Here is a 20,123-nt window from a genome sequence, read left to right on the forward strand (position 1 = left end):
TTTATTTGTTGTCTGAAACCACTTATCCAGTTCATTATCATGGTGGGTCCAGAACCTACCCAGAGTCACTGAGTTCAGGGTGGGAATACACCCTGGAGGGGGTGCTAATCTTTGTGTGGTATGGTAGCACAACAGGTAGTGTCAATGTCACTCAGCTCCAGTGTGGTGGGTGTGTGGGTTTGAGCCCTACTCCAGGTAACTTGACTATGTGAGGTTGGGTTTTTTTTCTTCCTGTGTCTGTGTGAGATTTCTCTGGTTGGTCCAGTTGTCTACCACAGTCCAAAAACACATGTTGGTAGGTAGATTGGCTACTCAAATGTGTGAGTGTGTGTGTCACCCTGCGAAGGACTGACACTCACTCCAAGGTGTGTTCCTTTAATGCCATTTTTGTGCATTCCATGTGTAGCATATTCTTTTATTTTACATAAATCACTACATAATTGATTGGGTGGCATGAGCAGTGTGTAACAAAAAACTAATGAATAATAACAATTTAAATAAATTCAACTGTGTGGATTAAAATTGGGGAGTCCCCTAAAAATTTTAGGGGGACTTGAATCAGAATATCTCAAAATAAAACAAACAAACTATGTGAGGGAAATTTTATATTTATTTTTCTCTTAAAGACCCAGTAAGAATCTTTAAAAGGGTTTGAACATGTAGGAATTGTTTGTTTGCCTCTGCGGGCCTTATATACTCCATGTTATTTTTATTATTACAGGTCAGTGTAAACGACTCTTCTCTTTATGCTCTTGTTGGTCTGCACTGGACATTATTAAATAATTTATACTTCCTGGATTTGCTTCAGGGTTTTGGACTTGCATATTTCTTGGAATTTGTTCTCCCTGAAGTTACAGTATTTACTTAATCCTCTTTATCCTGACTAATCTGACACTTGGTTTTTTGTTGAGGCGCGCACTTCATTGTTTGCTGAAACACAACACACGGGGTGAAAAGCAGTCATTCTATTGCAGACATGTGTTTCTCTGAAACTATCACTAAAGGGTTGAGCCCCTCTCTGTTGGCTTTGAAAGGCAGCAGCATCAGCGGTCACTCCCTCGGCTTTGGTTATGCGCCAGGAACAAAGTTAAGCCCTCAACATCACTCTGAATGAAGAGGAAAAGTGGAGGCGACAGGCCACGCTGCAGAATGACGGCCTGCGGGGTGAGAAAGGCGCGCTGGACTGTGGGAGAGAGCGGGCTTTTGTTGCTCCTCGTGGCCGTGAGCTGTGCTTTAGCGGGACTCGGCGTCATTTACGTTTCCACAGTCAAAGGTGAGTGTGTTTCACTCGAGAACAGGGGCGAAGCTAAATAAATGAATCAGTACAGAGCTAGCAACGCAACAATATCTGTGCTCTTTAGTACTCAACAGTACTGAAATATTATTACATTTATTTGTTTATTTTGGTTTGTTTCCTGGAAGGTGTGTTGATTGTGTTTTTGTTCCCTAAACGCATTTCATATCATTTAATTTCTTTTAAAGGTCAGGTAAATGGTGCAAGAAGACCGAGGAGCACAGAGGGTAAGTCTAGATCAGGGGGCGGCAACCTTTACCACTCAAAGAGCCATTTGGACCCGTTTCACACTGTGTATAAACAAACTATACTGTGTTACATTTATGAAATTAATGAACGACTGCAGAAAAATGACAACAATTCTGCATGAACATTTTTAACTCCGAAAAAAAGACGTTGTGTTGACGGTTAAGTAAAATACTCAGTGTCTATTTGAGTCCTTGTAGTAATGGGGGGGGGGGACGCCGAACTTAAATTATCCACTGGCAGCAAATAAAAATACTGTCCTCTCTCTGCGTGCCGTCATTATTTCACTGGCGCCGTGCAGTCAGCGGTCAAAAAGTTCAAGAAACCGCACACTGGCGGGTGTCTCACGTTGGAAGTTGTGACGTGTATTAAGAGCGACAAAATATATTATATATTAAATTATTTTAGATGTTACAAGATCGCCATAATCTTAATAAAATTATATTTTGAAAATGAACGAACTAAAATAAAAAACATGAAATACTCTGTAATTATTTTTCAAAAGTTGAGCCACATCAGGGCGCAGCAGGTAGTGTCGCAGTCACACAGCTCCAGGGGCCTGGAGGTTGTGGGTTCGATTCCCGCTCCGGGTGACTGTCTGTGAGGAGTTGGTGTGTTCTCCCCGTGTCCGCGTGGGTTTCCTCCGGGTGCTCCGGTTTCCTCCCACAGTCCAAAAACACACGTTGCAGGTGGATTGGCGACTCGAAAGTGTCCGTAGGTGTGAGTGTGTGAGTGAATGTGTTTGTGTGTCTGTGTTGCCCTGTGAAGGACTGGCGCCCCCTCCAGGGTGTATTCCCGCCTTGCGCCCGATGATTCCAGGTAGGCTCTGGACCCCCCGCGACCCTAAATTGGATAAGCGGTTACAGATAATGGATGGATGGATGGAGCCACATCAGAGGGATCAATGAGCCGCGGGTTGCCGACCCCTGGTCTAGATCAATGGCAGACATTATCACTGATATTTAGCCATATCCGTGTCCTTGTTTCTGGGCCTTTTACAATTATTGCCTTAGACAATAAGGTCCATTTCAAGTTGGCGCTTTTGTAAAGTCGTTAAAGAGTGACAAACGGGCTAACGTTAAGTATTCAAGCTTGAAAACAGAATTGGGAGAATAATGCGAATTGAGGGCTAAAACATCCATCTGCACACAGTCTGTGTGTGTGTATATATATATATATATATATATATATATATATATATAATATTATTTTTATTTCCAAGCTTTTTAAACGTTGAAATTGTCGCAGGGAATTGTGGGTAGGAGCAATATTTATGTGTAAAGGTATAAAATGAGCAAACTAGAAAACGTCTAAAATGCATGTTTAAGAAAAACAACTTTAGTAAAATGTACAAGAACACTAAGAATAGTGTCAGCCCCACACTTATTTTGACAAATAACCATTACAATTGTTAAGACACCTCTTAGACTATGCCCATTTAACATTAAATATATCTTTTATTTCATGAGTCATCCATTTTAGGTTATTAGAAATATACATATTGATATACCTTGTTATGTGAACACATTCAACTTCATAAAATTTCTTTCACAAGTTTTAAATATTAAGTATTACATGCAAATTAGTTTAATTTATTATTTCTCAAGGGGAATCATTGTCATTTTTTCCCTTTTACTTTTTAATGATATGAAAGTGTGATATTGACTTACAAATAAAATTTTATCCAAATTTAAAATGAAAGTGAATTTTTTTTATTCAAATGTTCACTGTATAGTAGAACTAAGGTGTTTGGATACAGCAATTGGTGAACCATTTCTGTTATTTTATATAGATGAGACTTTTATTAAATTGTCATCATCTGTGATCTGCTGGTTCATCACGAGTGCTGCCAGTCGAGGCTACAATAGCAGGGCTGACACAGCTGAATGTCAGCTAGCAGGCCTCTCCTGGACTAAAATGCACACAGACAAATCTTCAATGGCACTGAAACTGCCGCTCTTCAGTTCTCCATTAATGGAATAATATATAAGAAGGATATTTAAAGTTCTAATGCTAAAATTCAGGAAAATTATTTGTTTAATCCCTATGCACTCCATAACAAAGATGCCCCAATATTTTTATGCAAAAATCCAAAACTCATGTTTTTGTGCTCACAGAATGTCAGAACTACAGAAATGTGTGTACCACTCCTGCTTGTGTTACAGCCGGTGAGTTCAATTTTATTTTTATTTTGACTCTTAGCCTTTGCCTTTTTAACCTAACACAGAGTCAGTCCATGAGTGTTCTTCATTCTGATAGAGTTATATTTAATCCTATAGGTTTGAAATCATTTCTTTGTAAGTCTAAGGCATTCAGGCATTTATCTGTGTGCAGGATTTGTTAGCACAGTAAGGTAAGGTGTATATATATAGCCAGCTACTACTTTTTAAAGCAACAAAGTAGCATTTTACCTTAAAATTACAGCTTCAAAATCATTGTAATTCTTCATTGACCGTTAAAAGGCTGAACAGAGAATTGGCATGGTAGAAAATACACTATGTAATGATTGGAAGCAGGCAGGAAACCTCCCAAGAGCTCCCGTCACACACACCAGCAACTACAAAAGGAAGCGAGAAAGAGAGGGAGTTCGGACAAGAAGAAATAATGAACTGGTTTGGCTTGAGCTAAAAGAGAAGAAAAAATCTTTAAAAGAATTTTAGACATTACTGCTGCAAATGTAGCAATATATACATTATACATTGAATCATGGTGATTACATTTTGATTTGTTTTGTTGCAGATCAATATGTAATGCTTTATGTTCATTTCTCTTTCAGCTGCACAGCTCCTTCAAAATATGGATCGAGGTGCGGAGCCGTGTCAGAACTTTTACAGATACGCTTGTGGTGGCTGGTTGAACCGACATGTGATTCCAGAGACCAGCTCCCGCTACAGCGTCTTTGACATCCTCAGAGATGAACTGGAAACCGTTCTCAAAGGTGAGAGCTGCTGCTGGAATACACTTTCTGGCCACGTGGATTACGTGTGGCTGCATCATCACAGTACGAATATAAACCAACATAAACCGAGATTATCTGGATAGAAAAGGTCTGATTTCAGGAAGTTCCCAAATATTGAGTGTGTGCATTATGTCTAACTAGGTCACATTTCTACCACTTAAACAGTCATAAACATAGCTGGTGGTGGTTTACAACCAGGCCATAAAATCTACTCTTGTAAAGGTTATGCATGTTATATAAATGTTATATAAGTACATTAACTTATTCATGCAGATTCATTTTTTTTTCTTCTAGGAGTTTTGGAGACACAGAGTGAACTGGATCGAGAGGCTTTCCAAAAGGCCAAGGTTCTGTATGCCTCCTGTATGAATGAGAGTGAGTTGATACGGTTGTAATATGCAAATACCAGTACTAATTATTCATTAATTTTATGCAATAATCATTAGAATAACAAATAGTTAATAGTAATGTGTGCATGTGTTGGTTTGTGCTATCTTCTGTGGTATAACTTGTTCAGGTGTAATAGAGAAACGAGGTGGTCAGCCTTTGCTGGACCTTATCGATTTTGTTGGGGGCTGGCCTGTAGCCTCTGCTGACTGGAATGCAAATGCAGGTAACTTCATCTGTTTACATTGTTTGTGCCCAGCTTTAGATGCTAAAAGGCTTCATGAGCAGTAATCAAAAATTAGCAAACGACAAAGATCTCTGCACTGTACAAACTACTAAAATAATCAGTGGTTTGCACCAACCTTCATTATTTATTGAGACATTCAGCTGTGTGTTTTCTTTTCTTGTTGCATGTGAAAAGACTATGAATGGAGTCTGGAGGACACTCTAGCTTTGTTCAACTCGCGCTTCCACAAAACGGTGCTGTTTGACATGTTGGTGTGGGTAGATGATCTGGATTCAAACCAGCACGTCCTCTATGTATTTAAAACTAAAATTTATTCTCAATCAGTGCATATTTTGTTGACTTTACCTTTAATTTTATGGAATAACTTAAATCTTGAATTACCTTACAATTGACAGATAGATCAGCCAGGGCTTGGACTGCCCACACGGGATTACTATGTTGGTGAAGATGAGGAGTATAAAACGGTAACAGAAGTTACAGTCATCAGCTTAGTATATTGTCTGTACTGCAATTTATGCAAAAATGTTTTTATAACAAAAGAGCTGATAAAATGGACACACTCATGATCCACCACAGGGTGGAATGGACATTTTAATTGTAGAACTACAAAATTAATTTGCATGGTAAGTGGAACTTGTAAAATGAACAATGAGTGCAGAAACAAGAAAGACATATATAGCGTTAGAACTTTATGAACTTTATATTGTATTTGTCTAACAGGTGCGTGAGGCATATCTTCACTTCATGACATCGGTGATGCTGATGACACGTGAGGCCAGAAATCTGACCAGTGACGAGGCCAGGGTTCAAGAGGATGCTTTACACGTGATGCAGCTGGAGACAGACCTTGCAAATGTAATATAGAAATACAACATAGTTTATCAAATCCTTTTAGGGCTTTTTCAAAATGTCTGCAGGATTTAGGGGTGGCGCAGTAGGTAGTGTCGCAGTCACACAGCTCCAGGGACCTGGAGGTTGTGGGTTCAAGTCCAGCTCCGGGTGACTGTCTGTGAGGAATTTGGTGTGTTCTCCACATGTCCGCATGGTGACTCAAGTGTCCATAGGTGTGAGGTGTGGCGCCCCCTCCAGGGGTGTGTTCCCACCTTGTGACCAGTGATTCCAGGTAAGTTCCAGACCCACCGTGATCCTGAATTGGATAAGGGGTTACAGGCAATGAATGAATGTCTGCAGAATTTAATTAATATTACATAGTCTTTGAGTGGCTTAATATAAAATATTTCTGCATAAACTTGCCAATATTTTTTACAGTGGTAGTGGTTGGAACAAGACGTATGAAGTATTTAATACAGCAGTATCACAATTTGTGATATTGACACTGAATTGGTTAAATAAGATTGAATAGAATGAGTTATAAGTACACTACTTAATGTCTAAAACATTATTTTACAGTCATTTTGAGAGAAAGTTTAGGCCTAAAATAAATATTTTAAATGGTATTCGTGGTGGCGATGTACAAACCCATATTCCAAAAAAGCAAAGACATTTTGTAAAATTCTGAAAAATCATGAATCTGTGAGTTCTGCATTCTCTTGACCAATTATTTAACTGACAGAAACTACAAAGAAAAAATTTCCAAATTTTTTTCCAAGATTTCCAAAACTTTCACTGAACAGCTTGGCTGTGTTTTGTAAATAAAAATAATTTACAATCTGATGCCTCAGCACATTTTAAAAAATAGGGTGAAATAAGGGTGAAAAGTTTAGATAAAATTCATGTCACTGTGTTAAACTTTGAGCAGGTGAATGTAAAAGGTATAAGACCAACCAAGATTCTGCCATTGCAGCCAAACATGGTTTACCACATGGTGCCTAAATTCACCAGAGAATTGTCAAGCAGCATAGAGAATGCCCTTCTCAGTGCAAGATTGTAAATAATTGAGGGCTTTCATCATATATTCTAAATACTATTGTGAAAAGATTCTGAGAATCCAGAGATATCTTCGTACATGTAGGGCACTGTCAAATATGGGTGTCATTAAATATCTTGGACGGCACTGCAAGAGAAGCAATGAACCTACGGTTATAAATAAAGCTACATGTGTTTGGGAGTAATTAAAAAAATCTGTCACTTCACAGTCAAGAAATGCAACTTAAAACTCTCAACTAGGAGTAAGCTACATATCAACTCTGTGCAGAAATGCTTGAGTTGTCTGGGCTCAAGATCACCTCATTGTTTGAAAGACAGTGGAAATTTGCACAATGGTCAACATTCCTTTGTCCCTATGTTTCTGGGATGTGTTGCGAGGATTAAATGTTAAGCTTATTGATATTTACAAAATACTATCAGCTTGGTCAGTGAAAATATTGTAAAAGTATCTGAACTTGATTTCAATTAAATCAAGGTTTGAAATAATGAAGAAAAATCAGCTTGTTTTATTGCATTTTACAACACATTTCAGGATTGGATTGGATTTTAACCAGCTGTTTGTTAATCAGGTTTAGTTGAATTGTACTGAACATGTCTGCATGGATGCAGCTGCCCTTGTTTTTCTCAGGCAACCAGCCCATCTCAGGAGCGGCAGGATGTTACTCTTCTCTATAACAAGATTAAGCTGTATGATTTTCACACAACATTCACTCTCAATGTAAGTGCTATTATACTTCTCTTCCTCTTTTTGTTTTACAAGTACAAGGGGCAAATAAGATTTAACCTCTTTTGTAGGGATTCAACTGGACTCGGTTCATGGTTGGTGTCCTGTCAGAAGTGTTTATAACAGTTAAACCCGATGAGGAAGTTGTGGTATACTGTACACCGTACCTGCAGAAGCTGGGCGAGGTTCTTGCCAGATACAGCAAGAGGTGAGACCACTAACATCTTCTGTTTTCACTTCCTCACTCCCTAAAGTTGCCTTGCACTTGACTGAGTTCATTGCTTAACAACTGCTTTTCTATGTAGAAAGATTTATAGATACCTCCCTGTCCAACATTTCTTCTGAAAGCAAGAGAATTAACATGGACTTCATTTTGCTATATTAGCATCTTCTACACTTCTGGAAAGGCTTTTCATTAGATGTTGGAACATTGCCATGAGTATCTGATTGCATTCAGTTATGAAAACATAAGTGAGGTCAGGTACTGGTGATGAATAGTTAGTTCTGGAAATAAAATGAGGGTGTTTACCTCTCTATCTTATGCGTAACATTTTCGTTGATGACCTTAGGCTCATGGATGTTCCTATCTCATCCTGTAGGTAGTGCTTTTCTATGGAAATTATTCAAACTGAACTTCTTTAACAAAAATGTGTATAGTTTAATAGTACAAGAATTCAATTATTTGAAAGTGTATCAGGGTTATTTTGAACATACAGTACCTAATATACCCAAATACTCCTGTACATGTACTTTAATTAAAATTTTCATTTGTTTTTGCAGTTTTTTTCTGCTACTGTCATCTAGGTTTCTGATTAGGGTTCTCTATGCAAATTTTGACAATATCTTTATAAAAAGTGCTATAGGTATAAGTTGTAGTTGAACTGAATGACATACGCTTTTTGGTTCTGCAGGACTTTGAGGAACTATCTAACATGGCACCTTGTAATAGATAGAGTCAGCAGCCTGAGTCAGCGCTTTAAAGATGCTAGGTCGCAGTATAAGAAGGTGAGTGACTGCATGGTTTTATAATTCACTTCTCTTGGTCCTGGGGCTACCCCTAGTGTAATACATTTTACAACACTGTACTGAAATCTGTGGGGATGGTGAGGGAGGGTTGTGGTTTCCTACCCTCCTCCAAAAGTTGCGCAATGCAGCTTCAGCAGTGCTGGGCCCAGAGTAGCAATGACAAAGGCTCTCTTTGTGAAGCACCACAATGATTTTCAAGCTGTAATTTTAAGGTAAAACTACCTTTTTAAAAGTTCCTTTAAGTGCACCAGACTTTGTTTGGTAATGAACCAGCCTCTCAGGGTTCAGGATATGTTTTTGTTGTGTATGACTGTTTGCATGGCAGCATTCTCATTTGTTTTAAATCCAGAATTGAAGTGCGCACATGCCCTTGCTAATATCAAAATATGATCGTTGTTAAGGTTATGTCACTTCATTTCACATTTTTAGCTTTTACTGCCTATACCAGGCAACAGTTTTACTGTCCATTTTCTTCACTGTAGATGTGAGGAGCGTTGTTCCTGACTCACTGTCCATAGCTGAGCTATTAGAGTAAAGATAAGCACTGTTCATAATACAGTTTGTTACACTGAACCTAAGCCCTGTTATCTGTGTCCGTGCTAGTCTGTGTACCGGAACACAAAGGTTGATGCACGTTGGAGAGACTGTGTTCGGTATGTCCAGAACACAATGGAGAACGCTGTGGGAGCTCTGTATGTCAAGAAGACATTTGCAGGAGAAAGCAAACGCATGGTAACACAATCAATAGCTTTGTTTTAAGGTGATCTCATACTGCTGGAGCGTTCACACTATCTTCTGTTATAGGTCCGTGATCTCATCAGTAGAATCCAGGAGGCTTTTGTTGAGACACTGGATGAGCTGAGCTGGATGGATGATCAGTCTAAGAAGATGGCCAGAGATAAGGCAAGATAGCTTTACAAATCTGCAGTATTTTGTTTTCCTAGTTTTATATAGTTGGTGTAAGGTTTGGCTTAAATTAATTGAAAATATAATTAAAGAAATCAGTTTATGCATTGCACAATCACAGAAATATGATGTATGGCTAATTATAATTTGTGTTTTAGGCCATGGCTATAAAATATCAGATAGGCTATCCTGATTTTATTCTGGAGGAAGAGAATGACAAACTTGATCTGGAATATCAACATGTAGTATTTTTTTATTTTTTATTATACTAATAATAATTATTATTATGACTAAATTAGTACTTTTTCTATTGAATTCTTTTGTTATTGTTCAGCTTAATTTCAGTGAGGACACATACTTTGAGAACATGCTGCAGAATCTACACGCAGCAGCTCAGAAGAGCTTGAGGAAACTGAGGGAACCAGTAAACAATGATTTGTGAGTTTACCCCTTTTTTTGGAAAGAAAAGGGAAAAAGATCCTAAAACAAACAACCAAAAAAACCCTGTTAGACTTCTATTATAACTAAAAAAAAAAAAAATCAGAGACACGTAAGTATTTCAGTGTTAGGAGATAAGTGATTTAAATCTTGCAAATGCAGTTTTCCATCCCTTCACTGTACTAGCTTGTGCCCCATTTATACAAGCTGTTTATACAAGGTCACGGTGGGTCCAGAGCCTACCTGGAATCATTGGGCGCAAGGCAGGAATACACCCTGGAGTGGGCGCCAGTCCTTCACAGGGCAACACACACACACACTTCTACAGACACTTTTGAGTCACCAATCCACCTACCAACGTGTGTTTTTGGACTGTGGGAGGAAACCGCAGCACTCGGAGGAAAATACGCTGACACACGGAGAACACACCAAACTCACAGACAGTCACCCAGAGCGGAACTCAAACCCACAAACCCACAAAAGGTCCCTGGAGCGGTGTGATTGCAACACTACCTGCTGCACCACCGTGCCGCCTGGGTTTCAATCATACCTGCTCAATGAAGAACATGGGGTTCAAGTGTTTAAGTAATAAAAGCTTTGCATGTGTAAAGGCAGCTAGCAGTGGATTTATTTGTCCTTTTAGACAAGTGAAGATGTTAAATGTATATATTTTTCTATTAGAACAGATATATCAATAAAAAACTGCCTCCAGAATTCTGAAAATGAACACATGGGAGTAGTAGTAAAGCACATGTACCATACCATTTCAAAGGAATTGAATAAACTGGATGGGTAGGTAAAGCTGAATCCCAGGATCCCATAAGCATATCTTATATGTAATTACATGAAAAATGATGTACCAGGCAAATTATACTGGGATTAAAGGTCTTGGGTTTTTTAAGCCTTTATCATTGTAAATGTCTCCATATTTTTACATTGTTTTGAGTCCACTATGGACAGTGAAAATGGGCATTTCCAGAGAAGCCTATAGAAATAATGCTGGTTGGCATTTAACAACACATGTCAATTTTTTTTTTTATTGCAATTGTGTGTATGTCTTGACAGCTGGATGACTGGAGTAGCAGTGGTGAATGCTTTCTACTCTACCAACAGAAACCAGATAGGTAAGAGCATAAATTTTAATTGAGTCACTGAGATTGTGGGCATAAATAATATTGAAACTGACCGCCCTAAAAAAGTTCATTGCTCTGGTATTACTTTGAATATAAGAGTTTGTATTGAACAGCATCACAATGAACACCTTGTACTGGGAGCTAAGAAGAAAAACTACATCACCAACTGCATAGCAGACACTTTCAGCAATGCCTGGTGCCAAACACTCCCATAACTCTGATTGTTCTCAAGCAATTCCAAATACAATATGTATGCCATTAGAAGAGAACAAGGGAAACTGAAGAGAACAAGGCATTATGTTCACTATTAAAATAATAGTGAAATGTTCCAAAGTATGAAATTCCTAGAGGCCTGCAGTTAAGCACTTTCGGTGTTGAAGCTGTAGAACTTGACCACAATTTACCTCCATTCATCCAAACTGGCTGAGAAATATCTTTGTGTTCCTGCAAGATCTGTTGTCAATGAGAATTTTCTCAACTGCTGGCAATGTTTTGTTACTTGCTTTTGCAGATTGCTTTGCAAAGTAACTTTAATCATTCGTTCAGTATCTGTAACTGCTTATCCAGTTCAGGGTCGTGGTGGGTCCAGACCAGTGGCGGATGCTGGTCTTTCAAGGAGGGGAAGCTCAATTTCGGCCTACATCATAAAATGTGTCGGTTTATTTATACGTAATTTATACCCTCCGTTCCTTTTCAAGAAAATGATCTGTGACCCTGTTGTACCAACAAGGCGTCTTTTCCGGAGACTTGACTAGTGTCCTCTCAATGGCCAGCAGAGCCAGGCTGCTTAAACGGCCTTGGCCCATGTGAAGTGTGTCCGCCTGTGAGTGCTTTGTGATGGTGGAGGGGCTCAGCGGCACCAGCTGGACAGAAACTGCGATAGAAGTCAGAAAGAGTGATAGAAGTCAGTCTCCAAACACAAGCAGCTACAACAAACTCCACCAGAAATAGAAGCTCGATTTGTCACTAGTCGTTTTTAACAAAGAAAATGCTGCTAAGAGGATTAAGAATGTCTCCGGTTCAACTCAGAACAGAATGAAAATTTCATGCTCCCATGGATATTTACACCAAAGGATCGCTGATTCGCTCATTTCGCTGTCAATCAAAAAGGGATTCAGCCTCAGACAGATCATCATGCAGAAGCTGAGCGTCCAGGCCAGCCGAGGCCAACCCACTGCCCCATAGACCCCCAGAGACGCTGAGCGTCCGATGGGCGGGACAAAGCCCAGCCTTTATCCAATGACTCGTCTCGTTTCGCTGCTTCGCTATTGAACTCTGTGGACGCTCAGCGACCGCACTGTGAAGCTGCGGGAATGATTGAGAGGAAAGCCGCATCTTTACCAGTGATAAGAAGCTGATTCTGAACAAAAGTTAATCGCGCTGTAGTGCATATTTATTCAGTGACATGTACACACACAATATATATTTGATTACTTATTTTTTGACATTTTAGGGGAAGCTGAGTTTCCCTTGCAGTCTTAGAGCAATCGCCTCTGGTCCAGAGCCTACCTGGAATCATTGGGCGCAAGGCAGGAAGACACCCTGGAAGGGGCACCAGTCCTTCACAGGGCAACACACACATTCACACACACCTATGGACACTTGAGTCGCCAATCCACCTACGGACGAGTGTTTTTGGACTGTGGGAGCACCGGAGGAAACCCACGCGGACATGGGGAGAACACACCAACTCCTCACAGACAGTCACCCGGAGCGGGAATCGAACCCACAACCTCCAGGTCCCTGGAGCTGTGAGAATGCGACAGTACATGCTGTGATTTAAAAACAGAACTGTGGTGTAGAAACCCTGATCCCAACCAAACTGTGCACAGGCTAAATCATTATACAGCACTATTTTATTTTATTTTTTTCACTGTAGTTCACATATCTGGAGGTGTGTCTACCAATAATGATCAGAATTCATTAACGGATAGTTTACTTTTCAAAGAGGGTATTTTTGCCAGGTTACTTTAGTTTAATTGATATAATATTAGTCTCTTCCTAGTCTGTCTAATTGTCTCTATGCCCCACAGTGTTTCCTGCTGGAATACTTCAGCCTCCCTTCTACAGCAAGGAGCAGCCCCAGGCGCTCAACTTTGGTGGAATTGGAATGGTCATTGGTCATGAAATAACTCATGGTTTTGATGATAATGGTTTGTTAATAGATTATAGTAACTCAGGTCAAGGAACGTTTAAAATAATTAAGCTCATATAGAACATGTAATGCTGTTTTTTTTAATGCAGGACGGAAATTTGACAGAGATGGAAATATGCTGAATTGGTGGAGTAACTTCTCTGCTAAAAACTTCAGAGCCCAGTCAGAGTGTATGGTGCAGCAGTATGGGAGTTTTAAATGGGATCTTGCAGGGGGACAGAATGTAAGTATGGATATTTCTGTATGATTTTTTTAGGTTTCAATTTTGGGAGTAGTTATTTTAGGGCTAATATAAGCATAATTTCCATCAGTTTGATGTGAAGCTCTGTTGCAGCTGTCTGGTGTCAGTACTTTGGGAGAAAATATTGCAGATAATGGAGGAATTCGACAGGCGTACAAGGTAACAGCCATGGTTTTACTAGATTCATTAAGCAAAACATATCCTCTTAATGGTAGCAGTCAAACTAATAACATTGTACTGCATTACATAATGAATTATTTCATTTCAATTATAATACAATTTTTATATTTTCTACTATTCAGGCCTACAAGAAATGGCGTGAGGCTGAGGGAGAGGAGCCTTGTTTACCTGGTCTGGATCTGAATAATGAACAGCTGTTCTTCCTGAACTTTGCACAGGTTAGACCAGTTGCAGTTAATACTGCAGTGCTGTAATGTCACAACCATGATGAAGACTCTCACTTAAGTGCACTAGGTATAGAATGAACTTTTAAAATAACAAAGTTTACATATGACATCAAATTACTGTATTTTAAAAGAAGCACTAGAGTTTACAAAACACTGGACACAGCTTGCACTAAAACCTCATCACTGTGGAATAACCTTATAGATTAAGTACTAATTTATTCATTCATTATCTGTAAGCGCTTATCCAGTTCAGGGTTGCGGTGGGTCCAGAGCCTACCTGGAATTATTGGGTGCAAGGCGGGAACACACCCTGGAGGGGGCAGTACAAATTTAACTATTATTTATGTTACTACAATTTTTTTCCAAGAGCTTCCTTAATTATTTCAGGTTTGGTGTGGCAAATATAGGCCTGAGTATGCAAACCAGATCATCAGAACGGACTCCCACAGCCCCCTGGACTACAGGTAAACAAGTATTGCTTTTCTCTTCTGCTGAACTCTACTGTAAACAGTTCACTCTATCACTGCCTGTTTCTGTTCTCAGAGTATTGGGATCTTTACAGAACTTCAATGCCTTTTCTGAAGCTTTCCACTGTAAACCAGGTAGCCCCATGAATCCGCCAGTGAAATGTCGGGTTTGGTAGACTGTTTATGTAACAAACAATGTGGCCAGAGTTTTAGATTTTTTTTTTTTTTTTTAATATACTGATAAAAGGAAAGAACAAATCAAATGAGATTAAGAGAAATATAATTATTTTTAATTATTTTGTTGGTGTGGTTATGGACAAAGTTCATTTATTTAGTTTTTATAGTTGACCTCTTTTCTCGTTACTTTGAATGTGATGGTAGAATTAAAAAAATAAATAAATAAATGAGTGTAAAAGCTGCCCACCAGCACAGCATTAAGGATTTAACACTAACTAAAATCATCAGTTGTAAAGAAATATATCGGAGCAGATGTGTGAGTGTAACCTCTCTGATATTTTTAACTCACTATTTGTCAAGTGTAGCAGGGAGGCAAATTGCTTATGGAAAAATTTCAGTGCCATTGTGTCTGGGTTTGTCAGCACCTACGACAGTGCATTTCTTTATTTCTTTGGACTGGATACAAAATGAATTCTGTGAGTGGCAGAGTGATGCAATGATGCACTACAGAATGCAGCAAATAATATTAGGCTAATCCTTTAGGCTGTAATGCGAATTGTTCGTACACAATCACTGAATCACGAGAATGGGCATATTTTTATGTTTTATTAAGATGCCATAAAAAATTAGTTTTAATTTATTTATTTATTTTTTTAAATTACACAATCTTTTAATGAAGTTAAATTTGCACAGGAATTATGACTCTCTTACACTCCTCATTTAACTCCACTTCCAGTTATTTATTTAAAATACGCACTCATTCTTCACGTTCTTCTTCTATAATGTACACATTCACATTTTAAACACTGTAGTGAATTTTTCACTGTTGACTAAATACACATTTAATCGTTTGTGTAACAACAATGCTTCTGTGTAGTATGCAGAATAAGTTTCTTTAAAGAACAAACTTTGTCTTGGAGTATACAGTAACTGTGCCAAAATGCATGTTAAAACACTGCTATATTTGCCCTGCTGAGAGATTTTATACCATTTGTAGAGTTGATTTTTACCTGAGTTTTTGCTGTTTTTAAGTTAAACACATTCTGTATTTTGCTGTGATTTCAGAATAATTGAATAAAAAAATGCCTGTCTTTTCTGCTTTTAAAGGGTCCTGTTGCATATATATTTTTTTAAATGTTTTTACTCTGCTTATGACCTTTTGTGTGGGTTTATGGTAATATCAACATTACTGAAACTGATTTTCATATATTGGAATTATATTTGTCCACAGTAAATTTCAGAAATTTACATTCTAATAAAACTGGTCTGGCGCCCCCTCTATGGTGCGTTCCCGCCTTGCGCCCAGTGATTCTGGGTAGGCTCTGGACCCACCGCGACCCTGAACTACATAAGTGGTTTCAGACAATGAATAAATTAATTCTAAAAACTTTTTTGTTTTGGGGATGAAATTTAAATTTTTAAAAATGTTAAATTACAAATGACAATTTTCAGATTAAAAACATTCAGTGCCATAATTACATAATTACAGTGCAACAAAACTTCTCTCATTCACAACATTATTTTATGTTAATTAAGTTCAATCACTCAGGCAGCATTTACTTTTTCATGGAAAGCCAAATTCTTGAAAACACACAAGGGTGTTAATTTAAGCACTTAGGCAGCATTTACTTTTACCTGGAAAGCCCAAGTGATAGAACCCATAACTGATCACAGCCTTCTCACACACCTCATTGAGATGAGTGGGGTTTGTTACAGAAAATGGAGGTAATGTATCACAAAGTATGCACTTATCTCATCCAGCACACATTCGTTACTAGCACTGCACTGTTTCTGTGGAGATAAAACTTTTAAAAAACTTAATAAAGCTTATTTGAGCTGTCTCACTGTTTGTTTTGTGACAATATACCATGTGATGTCATTGTAGTTATAATACATGAAATTAAGATTAAAATACTTATATTTAAGCTACACATTCATTCATTTTCTGTAACCGCTTATCCACTTCAGGGTTATGTTGGGTCCGGAGCCTACTTGGAATCACTGGGCGCAAGGTGGGGGACACACCCTGGAGGGAATGCCAGTCCTTCACAGGGCGACACACATTCACTCACACTCTCACACTGATGGACACTTGAGTTGCCAGTCCACCTACTAACGTGTTTTTGGACTGTGGGAGGAAACCGGAGGCCCTGGAGGAAACCCACATGGACACAGGGAGAACACACCAAACCCCTCACAGACTCCACCCCTCAACCCCAGATCCCTGGAGCTGTGTGACAACAACACTACCTGCTGCCACCTACACACACATTCCTTTCTGTTAAACAGTATGTGGTTACAGGGTTTCTAATCGGATGTACTGATATTTGTTCTAACTAACTCTCCTGTTATGTGTCTCTAAAAACACAGGAGAGTTCTTTTAATTTAGTATGTGGAACTAATCTGAGTTGTTAAATATATTTAAATGGGACACGGCAGAAACGAAACCGACAGATTTTGGAGGTCTTTTGCGCGAAATGGGTTTTAAAACCTTAAAAACAGCATCAAGCTCTTAATTTTAGATGCGTTTTATATATTCTTTAAATGTAAATTAAATTCCGTCGTCCACCATGAGAATTCCTGCTGTCGCGATGTCTGACCTGACGCTTTAGCTATAGCTTTCGCCACAAGATGGCGGCAGAGCTTTGTACATATAAAGGTGAAAGCGCGTTTATATCACATCATAACGTTCGTACTGTTTACATCTGGAGACTAAAACTCAGTCGGGAAAAGTTTTTAGCTTGTGTTTTCTGTGTGACTGAAATTTGGGATTTCAGTTCAACTGAGCTCTGTGCTGTTTTAATCTCTGTTGTGGGGGAATTATTTTAGTAGGGTTGTGTTGACAGAGGAATATCTTCTGTGGGGATATGATCTTCCACGCTGTGGTGTGGATGTCGTTAATTTTAGCTGGGTTCAGTCCAATGTCTTTCGGAGCGCTGAAGCCCTTCATGTGAGTCTTTTTATACTCTTCCTCTAGATTTGCGCTGATATTTTCTACAGAGTATATTAATAGTTGTGGTCTTTTCGAATGACACAGATGCCACAAATAATATTTACATTCATATTTATATGAACACATTTACATTAACATCTTTAGGCTGATGTGTGTTATACGCTGAAATAGCAAAACCATTTATCACTATATCTAGGCAATTTTGCCCTAAATAATTAATCGTAAATCTTCTTTAAAGTGGATTTTTTGAGATGGGAGGTTTTCTGTCTTCTGTAAACTTGACAGAACTAGAGGTGCAACGATTTCTCGACACTAATCTGACTCGATGTGTCTTCTAAACTTTTTCCAGCACATGAAATATACCATATTGTGTTTCTACAGCATTAAAGATGATATAAATATTTTGAAACATTTAGAATACATTATTGGCTGTTTAGAAGGGCGGCCCACTTCCCATTTGGCTTTGTACTTTGACAGTGTGCCAATATAAATTGCTAGTCATAACCCAATATCCTAGTCCTGACCTAATGCTCTGACACATTTCACAGTGTTATGATGCAACATAATTTATTACTACAAAATATTTCGGTAAGATTTGCTACTGACAGTCTTAATTTAATTTTCTTTCTTAGGCCAAATGTATGTGTGAAGCAACAGCGAGTGATTGAGGTGGAGAATCAGCCCTGTGCTCAGGCCTTCACGCGCATGGTTAAAGTGTGGAGGCAAGGATGCCCCAGTGGAGTGTGGTGTGTGAGCTATGAGAGGAGGTTGGTATTTAGCTGTGGACAGCACTATGCAAAATCAGGGACTGCATTTCAGTGGGCTGGGGCTATATATATAGGGGTTAGACAATGAGACTGAAACACCTGTCATTTTAGTGTGGGAGGTTTCATGGCTAAATTGGAGCAGCCTGGTGGCCAATCTTCATTAATTGCACATTGCACCAGTAAGACCATGTGCATCCAATGGTTCAAACATTGTATCCTGAAGGCGGTGCCGTGTATCAGGATGACAATGCACCAATACACACAGCAAGACTGGTGAAAGACTGGTTTGATGAACATGTAAGTGGAGTTGAACATCTCCTATGGCCTGCACAGTCACCAGATCTAAATATTATTGAGCCACTTTGGGGTGTTTTGGAGGAGCGAGTCAGGAAACGTTTTCCTCCACCAGCATCACGTTGTGACCTGGCCACTATCCTGCAAGAAGAATGTCTTAAAATCCCTCTGACCACTGTGCAGGACTTGTATATGTCATTCCCAAGACGAATTGATGCTGTATTGGCCACAAAAGGAGGCCCTACACCATACTAATAAATTATTGTGGTCTAAAACCAGGTGTTTCAGTTTCATTGTCCAACCCCTGTATCTCATTTGATTTGTTTTTTCCTTTTATCAGTAACCATTACTTGACTGCTGTACATATTTTTAGTTGCTCTTTATCCTGTGTGTTTATACTTCACTAACACAGTGCTAGAGATATTTGCTTCAGTTATCACTTTTATGCTGACTGTAGTAAATCAGATCCAGGTCTGCAGTAGGTTAGAAAGTGACCCCATGGCTTTGCAGATACCAGCTAAAGCAGCATTGCTTCTAATCCAGAGAAATCGGTATCTCTGTTTGTGTTTTTTTTTTCTAGGACTGTGTACTACACGGGCTACAGACAGGTATACAGACAGGATTACAAGACCTCATACAGATGCTGTCCTGGCTGGTCTCAGCACAGTGGAGAGACAGGTTGCCTGCATGGTATGTCTCTCCAGATCTCTGTTATGATTAGCTGAAATATACCGCGCATCATTCAGAAAGTGCACCAGGGTAAATCACTCCTTATAACCTCAGTCTAAATGTGTGGAACTGAATTGTTTTTGGATCTGTTGTAAATGAGTTGGATTTTACTTGAAACAGAAATTGAAAACAGGCTTCTTGCTTACTTTTTGAATATAGGCTGGCACGATTGCCCGACAAGTAGTGTTGTGTCTGCTTGGGTTTTCTCCAGGTGTTTGATTGAAAAGTGCCCAGTGTGTGAGTGTCTGGGTGAGTGTGTGAAGCTCTTTGCTTCAGTGGTCAGGACCCCCATAGAGCAGGTATGATATGTTGACCACTGACATGTGTGTGGCAGTTGATCATAGACATGCTGTTCATGATTCACTATCCACTCTGTTAGACACACCTACCATGTTGGTCCACCTTGTAGATGTAAAGTCAGAGAGAGTAGCTCATTTGCTGCTGCACAGTTTGTGTTGGTTGTCCTCTAGTCCTTCATCAGTGGATACAGGACGATTTTGGTTCGTGGACTATTTTCAGTGCAACAGTGACACTGAGGGCTTTAAAAACTTGAGCAGGCATGCTGTGCCTGAGCCACTTGTACCAGCACAACACACACTATCACACTAATATTCAGAACAAAAGACGGACTACAGACAGTAATTGTAGAACTACAAAGTGCTCCTGTATGGATAGTGAAGCTAGGG

The 20,123-nt window shown here is 39.1% G+C and overlaps 2 protein-coding genes across 5 annotated transcripts in view; both read left to right on the forward strand.

Annotated features, from left to right (window-relative positions):
• Positions 1-84: 84 nt before the first annotated feature.
• LOC136696372 (membrane metallo-endopeptidase-like 1) lies at positions 85-15,778 on the forward strand. Of its 4 annotated transcripts, none has more exons than XM_066670728.1 (24): positions 85-195; positions 1,035-1,273; positions 1,483-1,521; positions 3,658-3,708; positions 4,317-4,478; positions 4,794-4,874; positions 5,017-5,112; positions 5,308-5,426; positions 5,529-5,597; positions 5,854-5,988; positions 7,649-7,738; positions 7,816-7,952; positions 8,656-8,749; positions 9,374-9,502; positions 9,575-9,673; positions 9,835-9,918; positions 10,011-10,114; positions 11,180-11,238; positions 13,281-13,400; positions 13,492-13,625; positions 13,737-13,802; positions 13,946-14,041; positions 14,438-14,514; positions 14,594-15,778. In XM_066670728.1, exons 2-24 carry the CDS (start codon positions 1,111-1,113, stop codon positions 14,691-14,693), a joined length of 2,304 nt encoding a protein of 767 aa, XP_066526825.1. In that variant the 5' UTR covers positions 85-195; positions 1,035-1,110; the 3' UTR covers positions 14,694-15,778. The 4 variants fall into 4 exon arrangements, with proteins under 4 accessions (XP_066526825.1, XP_066526827.1, XP_066526826.1 ...); XM_066670729.1 differs by having other exon boundaries at positions 174-195; positions 1,039-1,273; XM_066670730.1 differs by lacking the exon at positions 1,483-1,521.
• Positions 15,779-17,540: 1,762 nt separating this feature from the next.
• megf6a (multiple EGF-like-domains 6a) overlaps positions 17,541-20,123 on the forward strand; it is a 76,188-nt gene continuing 73,605 nt past the window's right edge. The window contains exons 1-3 of the mRNA XM_066670727.1: positions 17,541-17,644; positions 18,280-18,414; positions 19,289-19,398. Of these exons, the coding sequence (XP_066526824.1) occupies positions 17,562-17,644; positions 18,280-18,414; positions 19,289-19,398 (328 nt within the window). The 5' untranslated portion in view covers positions 17,541-17,561. The remainder of the gene's footprint in view (positions 17,645-18,279; positions 18,415-19,288; positions 19,399-20,123) is intronic.

This window comes from Hoplias malabaricus, chromosome 5, assembly GCF_029633855.1.
Source record: "Hoplias malabaricus isolate fHopMal1 chromosome 5, fHopMal1.hap1, whole genome shotgun sequence".
Classification (NCBI taxonomy): domain Eukaryota; kingdom Metazoa; phylum Chordata; class Actinopteri; order Characiformes; family Erythrinidae; genus Hoplias; species Hoplias malabaricus.

Excerpts from the sequence above, each read along its gene's own strand:
- LOC136696372 (XM_066670728.1), top strand. The coding sequence starts at position 1,111 with ATGAAGAGGAAAAGTGGAGGCGACAGGCCACGCTGCAGAATGACGGCC. Across the intron at positions 4,479-4,793 it reads ACTGGAAACCGTTCTCAAAG|GAGTTTTGGAGACACAGAGT; the intron begins GTGAGAGCTGCT and ends TTTTTCTTCTAG. Across the intron at positions 9,503-9,574 it reads CAGGAGAAAGCAAACGCATG|GTCCGTGATCTCATCAGTAG; the intron begins GTAACACAATCA and ends CTTCTGTTATAG.